General features: G+C 37.7%; 4 protein-coding genes across 9 annotated transcripts; all 4 read right to left on the bottom strand.

The window, feature by feature from the left end:
• Positions 1–344: 344 nt before the first annotated feature.
• On the bottom strand, positions 345–2,712 carry LOC147546696 (selT-like protein). The gene is made up of 4 exons (XM_086637926.1): positions 2,433–2,712; positions 2,242–2,315; positions 694–1,012; positions 345–621 (listed from the first exon to the last, which is right to left on the bottom strand). Exons 1-4 carry the CDS (start codon positions 2,676–2,678, stop codon positions 496–498), a joined length of 765 nt encoding a protein of 254 aa, XP_086494052.1. The 5' UTR covers positions 2,679–2,712; the 3' UTR covers positions 345–495.
• Positions 2,713–2,878: 166 nt separating this feature from the next.
• LOC147546695 (N-(5'-phosphoribosyl)anthranilate isomerase 1, chloroplastic-like) lies at positions 2,879–5,898 on the bottom strand. 4 transcript variants are annotated; one of them, XM_086637922.1, is made up of 7 exons: positions 5,707–5,884; positions 5,062–5,118; positions 4,579–4,641; positions 4,062–4,435; positions 3,821–3,984; positions 3,523–3,732; positions 2,879–3,248 (listed from the first exon to the last, which is right to left on the bottom strand). In XM_086637922.1, the coding sequence occupies exons 2-7, from the start codon at positions 5,069–5,071 to the stop codon at positions 3,221–3,223; spliced, it is 849 nt and encodes a 282-aa protein (XP_086494048.1). In that variant the 5' UTR covers positions 5,072–5,118; positions 5,707–5,884; the 3' UTR covers positions 2,879–3,220. The 4 variants fall into 4 exon arrangements, with proteins under 4 accessions (XP_086494048.1, XP_086494049.1, XP_086494050.1 ...); XM_086637923.1 differs by having other exon boundaries at positions 3,117–3,248; positions 5,427–5,828; XM_086637924.1 differs by lacking the exon at positions 2,879–3,248 and having other exon boundaries at positions 3,332–3,732; positions 5,707–5,898.
• A 716-nt stretch (positions 5,899–6,614) lies between these two features.
• LOC147546694 (zinc finger CCCH domain-containing protein 66-like) lies at positions 6,615–9,886 on the bottom strand. Of its 3 annotated transcripts, none has more exons than XM_086637917.1 (2): positions 9,699–9,886; positions 6,615–9,114 (listed from the first exon to the last, which is right to left on the bottom strand). In XM_086637917.1, exon 2 carries the CDS (start codon positions 9,038–9,040, stop codon positions 6,929–6,931), a length of 2,112 nt encoding a protein of 703 aa, XP_086494043.1. In that variant the 5' UTR covers positions 9,041–9,114; positions 9,699–9,886; the 3' UTR covers positions 6,615–6,928. The 3 variants fall into 3 exon arrangements, with proteins under 3 accessions (XP_086494043.1, XP_086494042.1, XP_086494044.1); XM_086637916.1 differs by having other exon boundaries at positions 6,615–9,102; positions 9,699–9,864; XM_086637918.1 differs by having other exon boundaries at positions 9,354–9,701.
• A 5,568-nt stretch (positions 9,887–15,454) lies between these two features.
• On the bottom strand, positions 15,455–19,960 carry LOC147546693 (protein SMAX1-LIKE 6-like). The gene is made up of 3 exons (XM_086637915.1): positions 18,083–19,960; positions 17,610–17,856; positions 15,455–17,498 (listed from the first exon to the last, which is right to left on the bottom strand). Exons 1-3 carry the CDS (start codon positions 19,321–19,323, stop codon positions 15,612–15,614), a joined length of 3,375 nt encoding a protein of 1,124 aa, XP_086494041.1. The 5' UTR covers positions 19,324–19,960; the 3' UTR covers positions 15,455–15,611.
• Positions 19,961–20,096: the final 136 nt, after the last annotated feature.

Here is a 20,096-nt window from a genome sequence, read left to right as displayed (position 1 = left end):
TAATTGATCATCCTTGTCAAAATTGAAAGGTCGTATTTGGGAGAAAATTTCTATTTTGTCGCGGAGAGGGAGGTTGAACAGAAAAATATATTTGAGCCCGCCGGATAAAGGGAGTTGGATAGGTATGTTAAGGTTAATGAGGTGGAAGAAAGTGAGGTGAGGAAGGGAGGAGAGAGAGAGGATTGGTGGAGGACACTTGCGATTGTTTGAGGAGAGACGAAGGGAGGCGTCGTGGTGGTGGGAAGAGAGGGGGAGCGAGAGGAAGAGGGAGAGAGTTTTTATAGCTTTTTAATTCATTTTAAACCCTCAAAACATGCTCACTCCAAAACTATGAAACCCGGAAAAGTCTGAACCTAGTCTTTTGTAGTTCAAATGTTCCAATTGTTTATGAGTTCTGACCTGGACAAAACTATGAAATATAACAAGGTAAGCAAGTGCTCTTGAATTTCAGCTGTTTACGTACATTAGATCAAAGACTCCCAGAGTTTCAGCAAACTAGGAAGACCAGATACCTCCTGCTCCAAAACCACTCACGATTCTTGAATTAGACAATCTTTTGCTAACAACCTCTCTCAACTCAAATTCGCTCGGGAACCTCTGCTCCTTCAATTTTGAGAAAATCTACAACCAAAAGAAAAAGAAAATGAGAAAACAAAATAAACAATCACTCTTCGAAACTTGAAGTTCACTTACCAACTCATCGTTGCAGTAAACTTCAAAAGCTCCAGAACTCTGCAAGAAGGATTGCACGGTATTACCAAGAAGCCAAGCAGTTGCAATCGTTCCAAATCTGTTTTGGCGCATTGTGAAGTACCAAGGAGGTGGTGTCACAAAACCCAGCATCGGAAAAATATGTTCACCTGCCATAACTATCCCAAAAACCCCTATTTGAAATACGGGTACCATTTTGCTGAGTAGGCGTTTTGGAAGTGCTGGTGGATAATTTGCAAGAACAACATTGATTCCAGGAAACGAAGTTTCGAGCATCTTCTTAATCGTCATTGCAGTTCCCCTGCCCAACCGAACTAGGTCTTAGAGCAAATAAAACAATAAGATATCAATTATTTACTTCACAGCGAGCAGTCAAGCATGACTATATATGATGGTTTTTTACGTCGATGAATGGAACAGGACAAGGTCTTCGTAGCTACTTTTTATCATATTTCACATCTTAGCAGGAGTCTATGCATGTACTCAATGAGTTGATTTAGGTTTCAACGCCAAACACACAACAAAGAGAAAAGGTGTCCTTGAACAATGGCTTTGAAGATTTTGAAGAATGTCGATGACAGTCACAAAAAGTTTCCCACTTGCCCGTACAGCCACTTGATGAAGTTCCATAGAACACAAGAATCAACGAATCTAACAAATACAATTGATTTCAAGATTTCAATACGCACTTAGTTGAGACTAAATCAAAATTGCAAATACGACAAATTATGAATTCATCGCTTCAACGAAGTGAAATGTTAAAAAGTGCAGTAAAAGATATGGTCAGTCATCCCAATATGTATAAAACCAGCAAGATAAAGATAGCCGGCTAAAGATGGATTAGTATAATGACATACTAGGACGAAAATTTCATCGTCTCATTATTCATTAACAAACTCTACTTCATCCATTCGTAAACGAGGGTATTTAATGAAGAGAGTAGCCAAGTTCTTAACTTGTTTGATGCTTCCATTGTAAGATCTGACTTCTACCAATAACATTATGAGTTCTTCCACATTAGAAATGAGTTTTATTATTGTCTAGTTCGAAAAAGAGAACCCTCACATTTTTAATACATGTAACTACGGAAACAAGATCCCGCTAACAAAAAAAATGCTAGTAAAATCGAAACTTCGATCAATAGGAACACAGCCAACTTTCCTCAAAAACAAAGAAGTCTTTGCATCTTCATAAACAAGTATTTCTAAGTTGTTATACCCAAAATAGAAGAGATTCAAATTTCTACATACCCATGGATTTGGAAAACTATATTTCTTTTTCAATCAGTAACCAATTGTTAAGTTTGTGGTCATCCAACTCAAAGCCAATTGGCGACGAGCGAAGAGGACCCAGACATTATAATATTGGTTGCTAGATCACCCTTCTCCCGTGTGGGACTATTCTCACAGCAATACTAAGCAAATGGGAAGAAACAAAATCAAATTCAATTAAAAAAAAACTCAAAGTTGGAAAACAATTTAAAGAGCCAATAGAACTGAAAAAGGAAAATGGGGAGAAGAAAAATGAAGCCTGTAGGAACAAGAGGAGCAGAAGTTGATAAAAATGGTGTTGCCAAGACCAATACCTCCTCCACCTGTAATTGTCTGCATCAAAACACCAAGAAGAATATTCATTACATGAAGAATATTATGCAATTCAATTATAGTATATAAAGTTTCCAACTTTGTCAGAAAGTTAGGGTTTTTTTATGATTCCAAAACCTGGGTAGGCATATTTAAGGGTTTCTGAACGGGAGGAATTATTTGGTGGTGGTGATGGTGCTGGTGAGTATGAGAAGGCTTGGGAGGTGGTGGTGGGGTGAAGATGTTCAGAAGGTCTGACCAGAAGAGGAACAATGGTAAACCTAGAACAAGATGCTGGATTCGGTCCATTCTCCTTCTGATCTTCTTCCTCACTTCCCAGAGCTCCGAAGAGAAATAGAGAGAAAGAGAGAAGAAGAAGGCCATAATAGATTATCATAAAAAGTAAAGTTCTATAGGCGCACTTGATTTCCTTCAGGCCCTCGTATTTATGACCTCAAGCCCAATTTTACTTTCAAAATTAACTTTCTCTCATTAGATCATTCCCGTCTAAGTATCCCGGCCGAATAATCATACCCGTCCAAGTACCCCGGCCGGGATTCGGCCGGATACTTGCACGGCATAGCATCACCATTCTTTTACATTAACTTTTACGGGCACTTCTTTACCTACCAACCCCTAGTGCCACATGTGTAGTGGTGGCCAACGTACCGTCCAGTGGCTTGTCCACGACAACGGCAGACACAATGTTAAGTCATGTCATGTTGTCCTATGCGTAGAAAGTCTGGGTACACAAACGCCCAGCCATTTTAAACGAAAATTTGGGATGGTTGGAGAGAGGATTGTAGTTTTTTTTTTCCTCACATGAAATCTGACTCCAAATCTCAATTTACTCTAGTTGGATTTTCAAGTGTTTGTTTTTGTCTGAGCCCATAACGCGTTTGACTCCTCTATTTGCTGCTTAGGTTTTATTTGGGACCCACCACATTGGATATTCTGAGAAAACAACAGGCACCACCATAACATTAGAAGAAAGGAATCAGTTCCAAAATGAGTGAAGTTTTTAAAGATAACCATTCTTTTAACTTCCATGGAGAAACACATCATATTAGATATTTTTCCCAAGACTTATTGAAGTTTACACTGGTTTAAGACGACAAAGAAATCTTACTAAAAGTCGGTGAAGAACAGAGCACCTGATATTTCAACAACAAAATTAACTTATGCAAGTTTGGATCTAATCTGATAACAATGTCAATATGTTACAGACCTCACTGCATTCATAAACGATGATATTCGGGATGGATCTTTCTGAATGCCATCAGAGCTACAAATGCCGCTACTTACATCAACTCCATTTGGTTTTAGAGTAGAGAGGGCATCGTGCACATTCTCGGGGTGAAGTCCTCCTGCGAGGAGCCAACCTCGTTTGCTTCTAATAGGCGGTACCTTGAACTTGGCCCAATCGAAACCTTTGCCACTATCGAATAAGGACATTTGACATTGAGAACACAAGCATAAAAATGAAGACGATAAATTGAAAGCATATGATGAGTTCTTTTTTTCACCTGCCGCCTGTTGCAGAGTCCACAAGAATCCAATCAGCTAAAGAACAATCCTCGTCGGCAATTTGGTTCAAAAGTTCTCCATGTTCGTTAGCATGAAGAACATATATTACCCTTCTATCTCGCACCAAAACTGGAAAGGCCTCTCTAGAACTCTGTCCATGAAGCTGCAAAGCCTTCACTTGTCAAAATATTAATAGTATCAAGTAAGATGCATCATTTTTTACGTTCGACTTATATTTACCTGCACGAGATCAAGTTCTGATTCTTCAGAAGCTCTTAATATCGTATTTACGTCATCGTCTACGAATACACCAACAGATTGGGCCCCGTATGTCTTTGCAACTTTTGAAATCTCTCTAGCGACAGAGGTTGAGATAGAACGTTTTGACTTAGGCCAAAGAATCATACCAATAAGATTCGCACCTGCTTCTGCAGCCATGGCAGCATCTCTAGCTGATGTGATTCCACACATCTTGACTGAAGGGATTTCCCTATTTGGAATACCAAGAGCCTCATGTTGAGTGGATAATATTTCGGTTGATCCAGATGAGATATTTGATTGTATTCTTGACTTCAACTTGTTTCTCGAGAAGCCAAGTTGTGTCACTTGGGAACCTGCAAAATTTGTGATATGTCTTGTGTTATGCAATGGAAACTCGAAAACAAGAACTCATCGGAGATGCTTCTATACCTGTTATAAGTAATAACATTATTTCGATCGATCTAGTCAATACGTAGTTTATTTCTGCAATACTTACCATTGTTTTGTTTTCTGTAGACGTTGAAAACATTGGGCTTAAGATTGTTTCCTGCAGTTAATCCTGAAAAACAATGAAAATAGTCGCTAATTTAAATAAAGGAAGTCACAAAAAACCATAGTACAAAACAGAATTAGGACTCTAAAAAAAGGAATATGAAGTTATGAACTCAGATCCAACTTGGAGATTCAAACAGAAGTTTCCAATAAGATAAGATAACCAATTCTTTTAAAAAGAGAAATGGCAATTGTGATTCGTAAACCTATGTAACGTCAAAACCAAAAGCAAAAAACAGTCTCAGACTTAGAAGTATCAAAGACCATTTATAAAAGTGTAAAACCTACTAACCATTTATAAAAGTGTAAAACTTAAAGTGTAAAACTTAAAGTGTTTGATTTAGATATAAATGTAGAAAACCTCAAGAAAAACCCGAAAAAAAAAATATATCATATATGTCTAAAGAGATAAAGAAGATTGACAAACCTGTGAGCATATTTCTCAATATTTGTGCGATTACTACTTGTACCCGTACCAAGAAACCTTTCAGAAACAACAAGAGACATAAAAAAAAACTTCATCTTTAGCTTTTGTTTTTGGTTCATATGTTTGTGCCCAGTGAGTGCATTATTTACATTCCTGGAACTAAGTTCCTCTAGAAAACGTTCCCCATCTAACAATTTTTTTTTACCAATTTCTCCGTAAAGCATTATTACACTTCATGTTCTATAATTCCACATCTAAAGACGCAGGCATGACATTGCAAAACCAAAAATTCTTGGAGAATGTTATTTCACTTAGACATTTCCACGAACACATAGCAAGCACAAACAAATAGAACGAATACCTACCTGTAAATCAAAAACTCCAAACACCCAAAACCAACTTTTCACTCAAATTGACAATTACATTCTCCAACACTCAGAATTGAGATCGAGACATCCGTCCAGCAGGTCAAGTTCATAAAGAAAGTTTTAATAACTTTTCACTGAATCACCGATCAGTGAACGGAAAACCCCACACAAAATCTCATAAAAAGAAAAATTCGTCAAAAATTGAAATAAACTTGGTCTGAAAACATAATTACTTTGAGTGAAGTAGTGATAAATGGAAGATTGGAACAAATCGTACCTTGAAATTACAGGCTTTTAAAACTTGGGAGTTGGAGAAGAGAGAAAAATAATGAATGATTTCTCAGAGAGAGAGAGAGGGGGGGAACCAAGGATTGATTTACGAATCAAAAGGAAAGCAACGCTAGAAGGAGGGGTCGAACCTCCGACCTTGTGGTTAACAGCCACACGCTCTAACCAACTGAGCTATTCCAGCTGCTTGTGATGCTAAAGGTCTTTATATTCTATTGGCCTTACAAGAGACTCACGTGTCGACACTGTCCCCACGTTTACCACCTCACACAGTTACGGGATTTTGTTCCTGGTAAAAACTCCATGAGCCCCTCCTAACGGCCTTGACACTAACTAAGCTTAAGCGTCCTCCTATAGTCCAGACTTCGGACACTCTCCTGAGCAATGTGGGACTACGACATCCCCCCGCTCTCATCAAAGAACCGTCCTCGACTCTGATACCACTTGCGACACGCCAACCCTTAGCATTTGTCGATATTGTCCCTGCTCTAACCACCTCAGACAAGTACGGAGTTTTATTCTTGTTGAAGGCTTTACGAGCCCACGAGAAGGCGCCGTCACTTACTAAGCTTAAACATTCACCAATTGCTAAGGTTCCAGACACTCCCGTGAGGGGTGTGAGACTATTACAATTTGTCTCTCATCCACTTTAAATCTCTTTCTTGTTTTGTTTGCCCTATAAGACATTAGCTTCATCTATAATAAAGTCTGTGGAAAGCTAGTTAATAATATTCCAGAGAAGAGGCTACTGAGTTTTTCTTTTTCATTTTTGGTAATATATAGAGATCAAAATACTGCAATAAGAAATGTTTAAGATTAGATACACTTTTTTTTTTTTTTTTTTGATGAAAGGGATTAGATACACTTGCTAAAAGAAAGTAAAAAAAACTCCCAACAAATATAAACAATATATTGTTAAGTCCCTGAATCCAAATGTTTATTCAACATGTATACATCTAGCTATCTATCTTCAATTGTAATGGAGAAGATTCGCCTTTCCATCTCATTCCACTTCAAACTCTCATCTCATTATACAATTCTGAGCTCTTACCTGTACAAGACTCGCCCCTTTCTCCATAATAAGAGGTCTCCACAGGATAAATCAGTAACTTCTTCATATAACAACAAATTTAAATAATAAATTTAAAAAATTGGCTTAGTTAAGGCTAAAATCGAACAGCCGAACAAAGTGGTTGCCAAGTGAAACATGCCTAACCCACTGTCTGCTCCTGCTCCATGTACAACTGCTCCACAAATGGTGAAAGTATTTCCATACCTCCACTGTTTAGTTCATACTGCTGCTTCTGGTGCTCGTCAAAAGTAAATCGCCGGTTAGGAACCACCTGGGATGGAACATCTTTCACCAGAGATTGGACCCAAGATACATCTGGTCCATTTACGGATGAAGCATCAGAGATTGGCTCTTTGGGAGAGGCAATGCCAATGTTACTGCTTCTGAGCCCAAAAGACGCGGACTTTCTTAGCTTGTTCAGTTCTTCACCTTGAATGGCCCAGTCTAGCTTCCCACTAGGGGAACCCCAACCAGAACGAGTACTAGTCGTCATACCAGCTGAGCTCATTAGTCCAGTATGATGGCTTACTGAACCACGTTCGATGAAGCTATGGCTGCGTGTGGCAAAGGCAGAATACCTCGAGTTCATGACAGCAGCAGCTGCTGAACCAGATGAATCCAGACCAAAAGATGATGTCCTCACCGGAGAGGACGAGAGGTTGGTCGGGTAGCTAGCTCGAAGCTGCCGCGGGTTTATATTTTGGCGCATCTGAATTCCAGTAGGAGAATGAACCAGGGAGTTTGGACTGTTTAGAGAGAAGTCTTGTAATTGTGACAGTACAGAATGATCAAGAGATCCAAAAGCGTCATCTAGGTTAGTAGGTTTCATCCCACCAAGCCGGCTCCCAGCCGGAGCTGCAAAGGCTGTAGAAGTCGCCAAGGAGTTACTCCAGCTAGTCGGGGAAGAGACGTTAGATATTTCATCCATCAGTTGTTGCTGCTGTTGCTGGTAATGATATGGACTTAAACCGATCAAATCCATGTCTGAATCCATATTTCTTGCATTAATTGCAGTCTTGAGCCTGCTACCAGGGAGTTGCAAGGTAGGTGGCACGAGATTTGCCTGGTTCCAAAACCCAATTCCCATGGGTGAGGAACTGGCTGCTAAGGGAGAAACAGGTGGTGAGGAAGTAGAGTGACCCATAAAAGAAGAAGATCCACGAGTAAGAGGGCTAGCAGTTGTCATATCAAATGGAGAGAAATTGCCTGAAGATGATCTTGGAGATGGCACGGCTGACCCAGTCGAAGCGTAAAGTGGGCGAAGCTCTTCAGGCTTGTGAGCAAAGAAGCAAACTCTCCGGTTGCATCCAATCTCATCCTTACAAAGCCGAGTCTTGTACTGAGCAGGATGGAGCCAACACTCAAAAACTCCATGTGCATACTCGCAAGCATCTCCTTGCCTGCAACTTCCCTTTCGAAATTCTGGACAAGGGACACAGCTGTAGTTGTATTTTCGCAGGTCACGACGCCTTGCGTTTTCACCCGGATGAACAAATGGGCATTCAGTCCAGTCATGAGAGTAAGCTCTTGAACAAGGCTTCACCTTGAAGGTATACATCCTGAATTCATCTGTACCATAGATACCGTTGTTTATATCAGGCAGAGTGAGATCAATTGGATAATCTTTCTTCTCACTCCCATCTTTCTGAGATGTTATCATCAGCTGTTCAAGTTCTTCCGGCAGGTTAGTAACCCATCCATCAAGAGAATTAATACTATCACCACCCTTTAGCATCATCTGAAGTGTCTTCTTTCTCAATACACAAGAAGGTCTGGAACCTGGAGCAATTATGTCTCCAGGTTTGTTCCCTTTAGCATCAACTGAATTAGGATCAGCAGACGAATCAAGTAAGATCTTGACGATCTCGGGTGAAGCTGAAGATCCACCGGCAGCAGCACAGTGAAGGGCAGTTGCTCCATCAGACCCACAAGCTTGGTTAACATCAACACAGCCGAGACCAAGTATATACTTCAGAACTTCGGTGCTCCCGAACATGGCTGCAATCATGAGGGGAGTTCTCTCATCAAGACCCATCTTTCTCGACCCAATACTTCTCCCATACCAAAGGTTTGCTTCATTGACATTAAAACCCTCTTCTTCAACAGACTTTTTGAAACCGATTAGATCGTCAGACGCAGATAATTCGAGCAGAGCAGAACTTTTGTGGCAAAATCCTTCGTTTTGATCAAGTGATTCGCCTTCCATGACAAAATCAGTTGGAGATAGTTTCCTCTTCGACCCACTACACATGGAGCTTTGTATTTCCTAGCAAGATCACTCCTTTTACGTAATAATTCCGAGAAACAATCAGCCTGAAATTAATCCTATAATAATTATATTAGATATCACATATAGATATAATTGTCCCATAGTTATGAAAATTAATATAAATCAAGTACTAGAATGAAATAGTAAAAAAAAAAAAAAAGGTTCAACCTTTGAAACATAAACCTAAATTGGCAACCACCAAATACTAAATCCCCACAGATTCCATCTAGGATCCAGAAATAACTCTAAAATCTAGTAGGTTGATTGAAACATAAACTATAAAAATTTCATATACCAGTCAAATTCTGAAACAAAGCTTCAACTTTTTTAACCATCAACCCTAACTTGCACTTGATCAGTCAAAAACCTCATTAAAACAAAATCATAATCTATTACTAGCTAGCGTTTGAACAGCCAGAAATCGGAGTCAAACCAGTCAAACTCACAAGGAGAATTTCAAAGTTTTAACCATAAACCTTAACATTTTCCACTCAATCACCGAACAGTAAACAAACAAAAACCCACAAAATCTTCAAAAAATCACTCATAAATTGAATTAAAACCTAGAGTTTCAAACCCAAAATCACTAGTTATCTTAACTAGTACTGAAGTAATAAAAGGAAGATCAGAACAAACGTACCTTGTAATTACAGGGGGAATGAAAAAGTAATCGGAGCGGAGCTTCTTTTGTTTGAACTTATTAGTGGGGTTTTAGAGAGAGAGAGAGAACGGAGGCTCCTCTAGTCTTCTTGTTGCTTTTTAGGAAGTCAAAAAAGGCGAGAGAGACATCTTCTCAAATGAAACTCAAATGATATCGAAATGTTAAACTAAATTTAGTAGGCCCACCACCACCATAATTACAGTATCTATCTGACTGGATCGACCGGGAACGCGACGCCGCGTGTCATGAGATATTAGGAAACGACATAAAAAAGTGGTAACCGGTAAAAGGTGAGAACCAGTCACGCCCAATAAAGATCTTTTGAGTGGTTGATTTTGAACCATTTCATGACTCATCAAAGTCCAATATCATGGGTTGGATAGGTCAAAATAGTCCACACCAACCAAGACAACTTTTTTTTTTCTTTATAGAAAGACAAACTTCTTTACGAATTCCAAAAATGAATTAGTAATCCCACCATGAATGATTTTTCTTAAATGAGGAACCTTAAACCACCCGATCTAGGGAGGTATGTCTACCGCAATCGATTTTGAATTTGATTACCACAAACTTAACATGATACCAGAACTAGTCCCACACGTGATAGGCTTATAAAGTCATACGTGCTCCGCGTCACTCGAAAGAAAAAAGAAAACACGTGTTAAGCTCAAAGAATCCCACACGTGAGGGGGCGTGTGAAGAACGAATATTTAACAACCAAGAATATAATGTTCAGGTCCTCTCCACTCATTGTCAATTAGTTACAAATTTATATAAATATTGATTGGTTATTAAAAAAATAAGTTAGGCGTATTTTTTATAATTTTGTTAAGATTAAATCTAATAAGGAAAATTTCTTAAAGTTTTAACTATTTATTATCTTTTTATCTAATATTCTTTCAAATTATAGTGTTGTTCATTTACTATAGACTAGGTTTCCTCCCCGTCCTACGGACGGGGAAGATCCCTCTTGGCTAACACCTTTGAGGAAGAGAAAAATAAATTTAAATTACAACATAAATTACATTAAAGATGAGAGAGGGATAACTGTAGTTTCTAAGATGTAATCCGTGGGAGGAAAAAAATAGGGAGAGAAATATGTGGGTAGTTATTCTAACCAATTTTGACTGATTTACATAGATACCCTTCTTTTTTTAGTCTATTTACATAAAAAAAATTTATATCGTCCGTCGGGTGTGTTCCCAATCAAATCTCTAAAATAAAATGGACAGTCGGACTTATCCCCTGAAAAACCGACCGAGCTGTTTTAATATAATAGATATTATCTATTGTCTTAATATACTTTTATGCACAGATGCACTAGCCGTTATGATTATCTCGATAAATTGTAACAAGGAATGCGGAGCTAAAATAGATTTTGACATGTTTTTTTTCTTTGTTATTTTAGTTACATGTGTTTGCTCAAGTTTTTGATGGACATTGTTGTTATCCACTTTACAATAAAATAATAAAATTCAAAGATTAATTAAAAAAAAAACTCATCAAATATAAAGCCACATATTTACAGTTCAACTAGTCTTAAATTCAATTAGGGATAAGTATTTTTGACTTCGAATGACTCATTCAGAAACAACAAAGAAACCTATAGAAGATCAAATAAGTTAAATGTCATTATGTTGTCAAGTACATATCAGATGGTTATGGATTTTGATATACAATCCACACGTCATGAACTATATAGTAATAAATAATGTCTCATACGAGGACCCTAAAGAAAACGAACGAGGCTGTGACTACTCAAGGTCTCATAATAGAAAGGAGATTCCATCTAATATATAATGGGATTCTATTCTATCAAGCTAAAATAGGATTTGTTGGTGTGAGGTGTAAAATTGGGACAGTCTGGTTTATGTACCTTAAAAGAGTTGGACTGTTTGGACACTTGTACCAGTGGGATCCCCACTAAACCAGCTAAGTTCAACCTTCTTACCAAACAAGTCATTATCAGAGTATCTACTAACTGTAAAAGTGGGTCCCATTTCACTCAGCCGTCCAAAATCTTTTTGTCTCCCTCTTTCACCCACGTCATCACCTACTCAGAGTCTCTTTCTTGTTAGAAATCTATCACATATCAGATCGAACGGTTGAAATTCATTATGAGGACATCATTCTAGATTCAAGCCCAATTTGGAGGTAATACGGCCCTGTGTTTAGAGGCGGGCTTCAATGTATTTGAATTGGTTCACCTTGCAACAAAAAGAAACTTATAATTGATTGAGGCCTGGAGTGAAGGTACATAAATTATGGCTTTATTTGTCCTCATTTTTATTAGATATTATGAGATATGTCAACTTCTAACAAGTTAACTGTAAAACTATTTTGGCATGGGTGTGTCTAAAGGGGCCTCCCCCAATTGCTGTAGGCGCCTCATCAGAGGGTTTGACCAGTTCGAGGCCCAAAGCCTAGTCTCGGACTGGTCCAATCTGAAAGAAGTCTCAGTCTGAGGCCATGCATTGGGTCTTGAACAAACGGGTGACATGGCCGAGGGTTTTTCATACCGAATTTCACAAAACTCGATTCCTTCGTACTTAATCTAAGGTTTCTTCAACCCCAAATCTAGGATTAGCTTTTCATCCCCAAATCTATGGTTGATTTTTCATCTAAGGTTTCTTCAACCCCAAATCTAGGATTAGCTTTTCATCCCCAAATCTAGGATTAGCTTTTCAGAATTAGTTAGAAACGGAAGATCGCCCCTCGGTTGAAACATTGTCAATCTACATTATCTAACTGCATTTTAATTATATACCATAACAATTGGAACCAACCGGATTAAATCGCCCACCCTAATAATGGAATTGCAAAAGGCCAAAACTGAGTTGTAATAATTATAATTATAACTACAGCACTATTATACACTTTGTTACTCACAAGATGTGTAAGTCTAAGTTTCTATCAAAAATGTCCACAGCCTGATCTTACTCTTTGTCTCTCTTCACATTCTGATCCAGGTGCATGGTTTAACTCTTCTTCTCACGGACGACCAAGTCCCTGGTCTTCAAGTTCGTCAAGCCGATATCTGGGTTACTAACTTACTATAAAACCTAATCCGGATACCATTGTCGTTAACATTGGGCGATCAAATTCTGGTTATCATTAGCACTATTCTCTCCATTTTCATGAGATAGATATGTTACTCTTTTTATGGTCTTCATAGCTATGTTTGTTAGCCACTTAGCCTATCTGCCTATGTATGAAGTTTTGTAATTTGAAGTTGTATTTAATCTAGTGTCATCCTGTGCACAATTAGGTACTGACCAATGCAATATACAGGAGTGCAAGGCATAGGGTTATACTTAATCCAACAAAAAAAAACGTATTCCACCGCTTTTTCTATAACGCTAGAGGTAGTTTGCTCATAGAATCAACAAGAGAGCTTGTGACACAAGAGCAACCAGCCTCATACAAGCCAAAATCTCATCGAGAATCATGAGAACTTGCGCATTAGTTTAACATCACAATTATATGTAAATGGCACAACAAAGTGTTAGGCGAGTTAAGATTGTGTTTGATATGTTAGTTCTCATTGGAATCATTAGAAACCTTCCTTTTGTGGAAAACAGAGGGTTTCGAAAAGATAAGCTTTTATGTTTTTGAAATTTGAAAAGATAAGCTAGTTTTCGTTATTATTTTGAGAGTTTCAAAATCTCACTCTCTATTTTGGTTTTGTTAAAATAAATTTTTTATTCTTATGTTTTCAAGTGATATTTTTAGTTTTACTTCAAAATGATGTTTTCGTCCTTCTAGGTTTGACAAAAGGACATTTACTTTTTTATGTAAACAAGATTTCTCCTTTTTGAAGAAAGTTAGAGAAAAAAAACTTAGTTTAAATTTGTTTTTCTTTTCAGTTACGGTGACTGACTGTCTCTGCGAATAATGCCTTTACAAGGGATTGATATCCCATTCAGATAGTTCTATCTTCCTAAGTTTGCAAAACATGTATTTTTCAATTTCCTCAAACATCTTATTTATGCACTTGATACTCTTTGTCTATCAAACATCTTAGTTATTCATTTGTCTATCTAAAGGGTATTTTTGTTAAGTTACTCGCCGGAAATATAAGTTTTGTAGTGAAACAAATTTAAACGGTGGTATCTTTGGTAGAGAGACATGCATATTAACACACCTTATTATAAGGGACTTCACAATATAGAGATAAATTATCTTAATACACGAGGCAACAAAATGTATAAACCATGATTTTGTCTGGGAAAATTTCCATGCTTGACGAAATATGTGTGACGAAATATGTGTGACTGAAATAAAGTGGGTAAGAAAATCGATTTTCCACTGTTTGATTGGAACAAAACATGGGAAAGTCGAATTCTCGTGGTAAAAAAAAGTGGGCAAAAGGCTTGATATTTTTACCCACTCAAAAGGTAGGAAAACAGATTTCTCACCCACTCAATGTTGCGCTCTCTCTCCTCGAGACTTTCTCTGTCTAAAAACTCTTTCCATTTCTTCCTCTCACAATCAGACTCTTCTCTCTCCTAAAGATTTCTTTCTCATTCGCTCTCATCTCTGTCCAGCAAATTTATGTATCTCAATAAAGCTTTTTATCAAATCTATTTAGTATTTTGAATAAAAGAGAAGATGAAACACAAACCAGGAATCTCTGCCACATAGTAATAATCCCCTAATTTGTTCAAACCAGAAAACCCTACCCTAATCTCTATAAATCCTCAGTTATTTAGAACTGAAAGAACCCTAATTTCTTCAATGGTTTATGAATCTGAATCAATTAGGTTTGACTTGAATAAAAAGCAATGAACTAATAAACCCTAATTTCTTCAATGGTTTATGAACTAATAAAAAGCAATGAAAACCCCACCCTTATTTCTTCAATGGTTTAAATCCAGTTATTTTGATACTTGTTTATAGATCCGAATTTGTATATGACTTGAATGTTTTTGTTCTTGGATGTGGTTTATGAATCACGAATCATGCAGTGATTAGGGCTTATGAATCATGCAGTGATTAGGTTTATGAATCGATTTGAAGAAGAAGAATTGGAAGAGAATAGGATTTGAAGAATAAGAAGAAGAAGAGATTAGGGTTCGAAGAATTTGAAGAAATAGATCTGAATCGATTTGAAGAATTAGAAGAAGAGGATAGGGTTTATCAATCATGCAGTGATTAGGTTTTTAGGTCTTATGCAACTCTTTCTCTCTCTAAGTAAATCGATTTGAAGATATGAATTGGACTTCCCAAAGGCACCTCAAAGAAGTCCAATAATTTCATTGCTTTTTAAAGGCACCACATAATTTCCCATAACCTTACCAAACACTATAACTTGAATTTCTAATGTGAAAGAATATGTTCTCTTTCCCATCAGAAAATGACTGTTTTCTTACTCATCTATTTTCACACGTATCAAACGGACCCTTAGTAACACTCAATTGAACTTTCAAGAATTTGTTAGAAACATCCTTTTGTTACTAGCCCTTTTGGACTGTCACTTTACATTTGGACGAGTACTAGTCCTTTACTGGCTCAACTCCGGTTCCGCGGCTTCTGCCAAGTTTTGTCAGTCAGAACCAATTTATTAACATTAGTACTTTTACCGAAATTTCATGAACACCCATAGGCCGTAGTCAAAACTGTCAATCCATCTCTCCATATAGATCGTCTCATACGTAAATGTGCTGTCACAACCATCAACGAAAAATCGACCCTTGTTTGAAGAACCATGATTCATGAAACATTACCAATCTACATTATCTAACTGCATTTTAATTATATAACATAACAATGCGAACCAACAGGATTAAATCCCCCAACCTAATAATGGGATTTCAAAAGGCCAAATTAGAGTTGTAATAATTATGACTAACTACATTACTATTATACACTTTGTTACTCACAAGATGTTTATCAAGGAAGAATGATTCTTGCAGGAAGACAAAGTCCAGGTGCTTCTTCTTTCATTTGGAGTCCCTCGCAAGTAACAAGTTTCAGAATTGATCCTTCTTCGATACCATACCTTTTTCGAGCCTCGACTATGCTACTAATAAGAACTTGCTCCACCCAATACTCTATAGCTTTATCGTTATCCGATAACCATGAAGCTGCAAGTATCTGTTCCATCGCTTGTGAATCGATTTCCAGCTGACACTCAAACCCAACAATGCTTTCCTCAATATTTCTCCTGATCTTTTTTAGTACTTCCTCGGCTAGACAATCGAAATCAAAGGGTTCGAAAACAACTCTTTCGTCTACTAATTGAAAGAAACTATTCATACATTCTGTTGAGGTTTCAGATACAGAGGTAGTTTCAATAGTGTCATCGACTTCGTCAGTTGCTTCGGAATCTTCGATGGGTATATTCAAATCTAGAAACTTATTCGATGTCTTTTGAACTCGTTTCGAGGGGTTACCAGTTCCAATAAGCTTCCTTTTGTTCAGAATCGCCAGACTAGAAGCTGACTTTCTTGAAGATATAAACACACTTGGTTTTGCTCTTGTAATGGTGCATTCAGGATCATATTTAGTTAACAACTTCATTTCCCACCTTTTTGATTCTAGAATATTTTCTTCCGAAAATTTAGTAGGTCCGATCGTGGAACCGAAGTTTCCATTACCCCTTATTCTTTGTGATGTAATTACAAATGTGGTATTGTTGATTCCAACTTCTCTTCCATACGAGTCGGTGAATTTACCAGTTTTGATAGCTTGAGATAGGCAACTCTGAGTCAACGTATCCGCTTTATCTACATTTTCAAGCAAAATTACCGATAATGGTCTTTTCCTTATTTCTGCGGCGATATAATCAATTATTGTCTTCCCTCTGAAATTTACATCATAACCATTTATTTCTTCGAAATCAAATATTGTCTTTGGTTGGTTAACTCGCTCTGGGGAAGCTAAATCTGCATAGATTAGGCTATGTCTACTGCCATATATTACCTCTGCCAGGGAGATAGCAAGTTTCTTCTTTGCAACCCTATCGGGTCCGAGGAAACTGAACCATATATCTCCTTTTAAGCTAGCGCCACGATATCTTTCTTTTCCTGTTTTGCAGCAAGCGATAGTTCGACTAACAGCGTATAATGCTTCATCCTGTCTACCAACCTTTTGTTTCAGCGTTTTCCAGAGAATCTTGAAATCTCTTAGATAAAACTGCCCATCTGAATCCAGCCCAGAGCTGGAAGAAGATCGAATTGGGTGGTTTGGAATAGTTTCATTGGCCAGACCAACTTCTGCTGAAAAACAACCTGACGAGTCCTCAAGGTTTTCTCTATGGGATTCATATGTGGGTGCTTTTGATTCTCGACCAATGGATGAATAGAGTGTTCCAAGCCCTAAATCTGTTGTCACCGATACTCCAGAGGAAGGAGATGCATGTTCATCAGGTATAGTAGTAGTGGAAATAGTGCACGGCCGAGACTGCTCACCCATTGAATATCTTGTGTGCAGTTTCTGTGGAGAATTACCGTTCCGGGTTTTAGAATCTCCAGAGTTTGAGAGGTTTGGGCCCTCTTCTGATGCCTTCTGCAACTCCAATGACAACGAAACGGCTAAGCTTTTGCTTCCATTTTCATTCGGTGATGCATTTAGATCGCTAATTTGGCGATTATCAAATCGGTGGTCCTTCCTTTCTGCAACAACAGGAAATCCCACAACACATGGAAACACTTGATGCCCTACTCGACTAGCATCTATCGGACCACGAAAGCTTTGGTGAAGACGCCCGCAAATGTCATTCCATTTCTTTTGTAGTCCAGCAACTTTAGTATTTAATACAGTTTCATCATCTTTGGCCTGCACTTGAGACAAGTAAATGAGGTTTGGACAAATACTGCCGAGAAAACTTTCGTGCTATTAGCCTCGTACTCAGGGGACTAATACTTATGTTTCGACACAGATTCATACCTTTGTCACATTCGATCCATTGTTCGTATTGATTTCAGTCGACTGAAGCCACGAAGGTAAGTTTGCTCGGTATTGGTCTGTCACTGGGACGGTGCTGTCCCCAGTTAGAATAACCGAAACTTCTTGCTTATATTTCTCGTTGCATAGGTGACAACGAGTTAAAGATTGATATGTGCTGCCTAATAAACTCTTCGAATTTGATGGAGTCGAATAGAACCCACCTAGTGGAACAAATGATTCCATCAAGCTGCAAATATATCATAAACAAAAACTGTGAGACTAACTCGAAAATTAAACGCAATTCCTCGTGAGAGATGTGGCTACAAATCGTACACATATTGATGGGCTCGTCCGAAAATTTCAACTTATTTAAGCATACAGTAGGCAGTAGCTCAAAATAATGCGGCTTTAATGGAAAGCAAACAAAAAGATTGCTAAGAAAACTATCTAAAGTTCAAGATAAAGCGACCGACCTTTGGGGTGGAGCGAAATATCCTCCTCCCATGGAAGAATGTCTGGAAGAAGTGATTGGAAGTAGCTGCAAATCCCAATCTTTCTCTATGGATGGAAACTTAGTTATGAATCTCAAATATGTCTCATAACTTGGTGTTGTTCCCATCAACCATAATTTCCCACTTTGAATATGAATTTGGACCAACTTTGTCAATTCAGAAATCAAATAACTAATTGCATCTGAACAACCATCTTCAATGAAAGCTTTCAAATCTCCATAGCTAATAACAATACCAGGACCAGAGCAACTCTCAACTAATCGACCTAATTCTTCGAACTTCATACCCAATACTTCCTTGTTTTTAGTCTCTCTAACAAATTTTTGAATCTCGTTTTCGATACAAATGAAATCCAACCCAGAAATCTCAATAGGTAAGACTCCATTCTTACCACTTTCAACAAATTCTTTAAAACTTCTAATTGTGTCAATTGCACAAATACCCACAAGCAATGGATTCCTATTCTTTTTCCTACCAAGAATATCTCCAATTCTTCTACAATTCTCATCTCCATTACTAATTTCAGAACCCCCTGAGAACGGAAAACTAAAACTCCGGCGACCCGGTTCAAAATCACCACATGAACCGGCCAAATTGCATAAAAACAGAGGTGGGTATGAAGAAGAAGAAGTATACCTAATGAGTGATTGAGGAGAAGGACGGAGAATCGAAAACTTTATATCAGTACTTCGAAAACCCGCATCACCGAAAACTCTACTAACAACTGGGTCATCAAGTATAGAGAGTATAAATTGTTGAATTTCAACTTTGACACAAGAAATAGAAGACTGGTTCTGTTGTTGTTGTTGTTGTTGTTGTTGTTGAAGAAGATGAAGATGAAAAGTTTCAGGGTGTCTTCTTTGATTAGCTTGAGATCTTCTAATAGCTGCCATTAATGAATTAGAAATGGGTGGTTCATCAATGTTGTTGTTGTTGTTTTTTGAAGAAGGAAGACGATCAAGAGCAACATTAAAACAGAGTTCAAGTGCTTTAAATTGAAGACGAGAAGAGTAAGAAGAATTTCTAGTTCTTGAACAAGCTTCACGAAGTATTGAAGAAGGTAGAGAGAGAAAAGATGAAATAACATGTAAAGAAGTTGTCTGCGCGTGAGATCGTCGATGAGCAACAACCACCCCATCGTCGAGAACACGCGCAGCCTCTAGTGTTAAACATTGTCTTGCTGTACTAACCGGAGTCGGCATAAATAATAACAAAGCTCTGTTTTTTTTTTTCTCAGGGTCGATTCAAACTTCCCAAAATAAAATATTGTAATTAGAGGAAGTGGGTTTCCTTTTAAATTATTTTTAGGACTAACTGTGTAGTCGTGTAGAGAGAGAGAGGGAGAGAAAATAAACAAGGGTTTTTCTTGTGTTTGTGAGGTGGAGGGATACTTTCAGTTTTAGTGATTGAACCAACAAAAACTTAGAAATCACTCACTCATTCACTGATTCCCCTGTTACTAGAAAAGAAAGATACTAGTGGAGTACTAATATCTTTGTTTCTCTCTCTAGATTCTACATCAATGTGTGTGTGATATTAGGGACCAAGAGAGATAGAGAGAGAAAGATGCTGCAACCACTAATTCATGAAATGGGTCATTTGGAGGGACACTAAAAAGTTACATCTGACTGGATCGATATGAAAGGTAGAGAGAGAATAAATCTTGAGATTTTTTGCAGAGAATCTAAAAGGTTTGGTTTCATAAAAATGATAAATGTTGGTTTTTTTTTTTTTTTTTTGTTAAGAAATGATAAATGTTGGTGGTGGAGAAAACAGGAGAAAGAAAGTGGAGTGAATAAAATGTACTAGTAAATATACTCTCACAGTCTCAACCACTATAAAATACTACTACTCCTTAGAGAATATAATTTGGAAAGAAAAAACTGTAATATGGGTCCTCTAAAATTAGTACTCCACATATTAGCAAATTGTTTTACAATTGTTCATTTACATCACATCATACCGTCACAAGTAT

The sequence above is a fragment of the Eschscholzia californica genome, unplaced genomic scaffold (genome assembly GCF_041429995.1).
Source record: "Eschscholzia californica isolate CP2 unplaced genomic scaffold, dmEscCali1.0.p SCAF_4, whole genome shotgun sequence".
Taxonomy (NCBI): domain Eukaryota; kingdom Viridiplantae; phylum Streptophyta; class Magnoliopsida; order Ranunculales; family Papaveraceae; genus Eschscholzia; species Eschscholzia californica.
The sequence above is the reverse complement of the archived record's forward strand: the minus strand, read 5'-3'. Positions and strand labels throughout refer to the sequence as shown.

Coding starts and splice junctions, on each gene's coding strand:
- LOC147546695 (XM_086637922.1), bottom strand. Junction 4,436..4,578: donor CTACAGAAAACAAAACAATG/GTAAGTATTGCA, acceptor CAAATTTTGCAG/GTTCCCAAGTGACACAACTT. Junction 3,249..3,522: donor TCGTTTATGAATGCAGTGAG/GTCTGTAACATA, acceptor TTGTTTTCTCAG/AATATCCAATGTGGTGGGTC.
- LOC147546696 (XM_086637926.1), bottom strand. CDS start 2,678: ATGGCCTTCTTCTTCTCTCTTTCTCTCTATTTCTCTTCGGAGCTCTGG. Junction 2,316..2,432: donor CCTTAAATATGCCTACCCAG/GTTTTGGAATCA, acceptor GTTTTGATGCAG/ACAATTACAGGTGGAGGAGG. Junction 622..693: donor TTTACTGCAACGATGAGTTG/GTAAGTGAACTT, acceptor TTTTGGTTGTAG/ATTTTCTCAAAATTGAAGGA.
- LOC147546693 (XM_086637915.1), bottom strand. CDS start 19,323: ATGCCGACTCCGGTTAGTACAGCAAGACAATGTTTAACACTAGAGGCT. Junction 17,857..18,082: donor TATTTCGCTCCACCCCAAAG/GTCGGTCGCTTT, acceptor ATATATTTGCAG/CTTGATGGAATCATTTGTTC. Junction 17,499..17,609: donor ATGGATCGAATGTGACAAAG/GTATGAATCTGT, acceptor TCTCAAGTGCAG/GCCAAAGATGATGAAACTGT.
- LOC147546694 (XM_086637917.1), bottom strand. CDS start 9,040: ATGTGTAGTGGGTCGAAGAGGAAACTATCTCCAACTGATTTTGTCATG.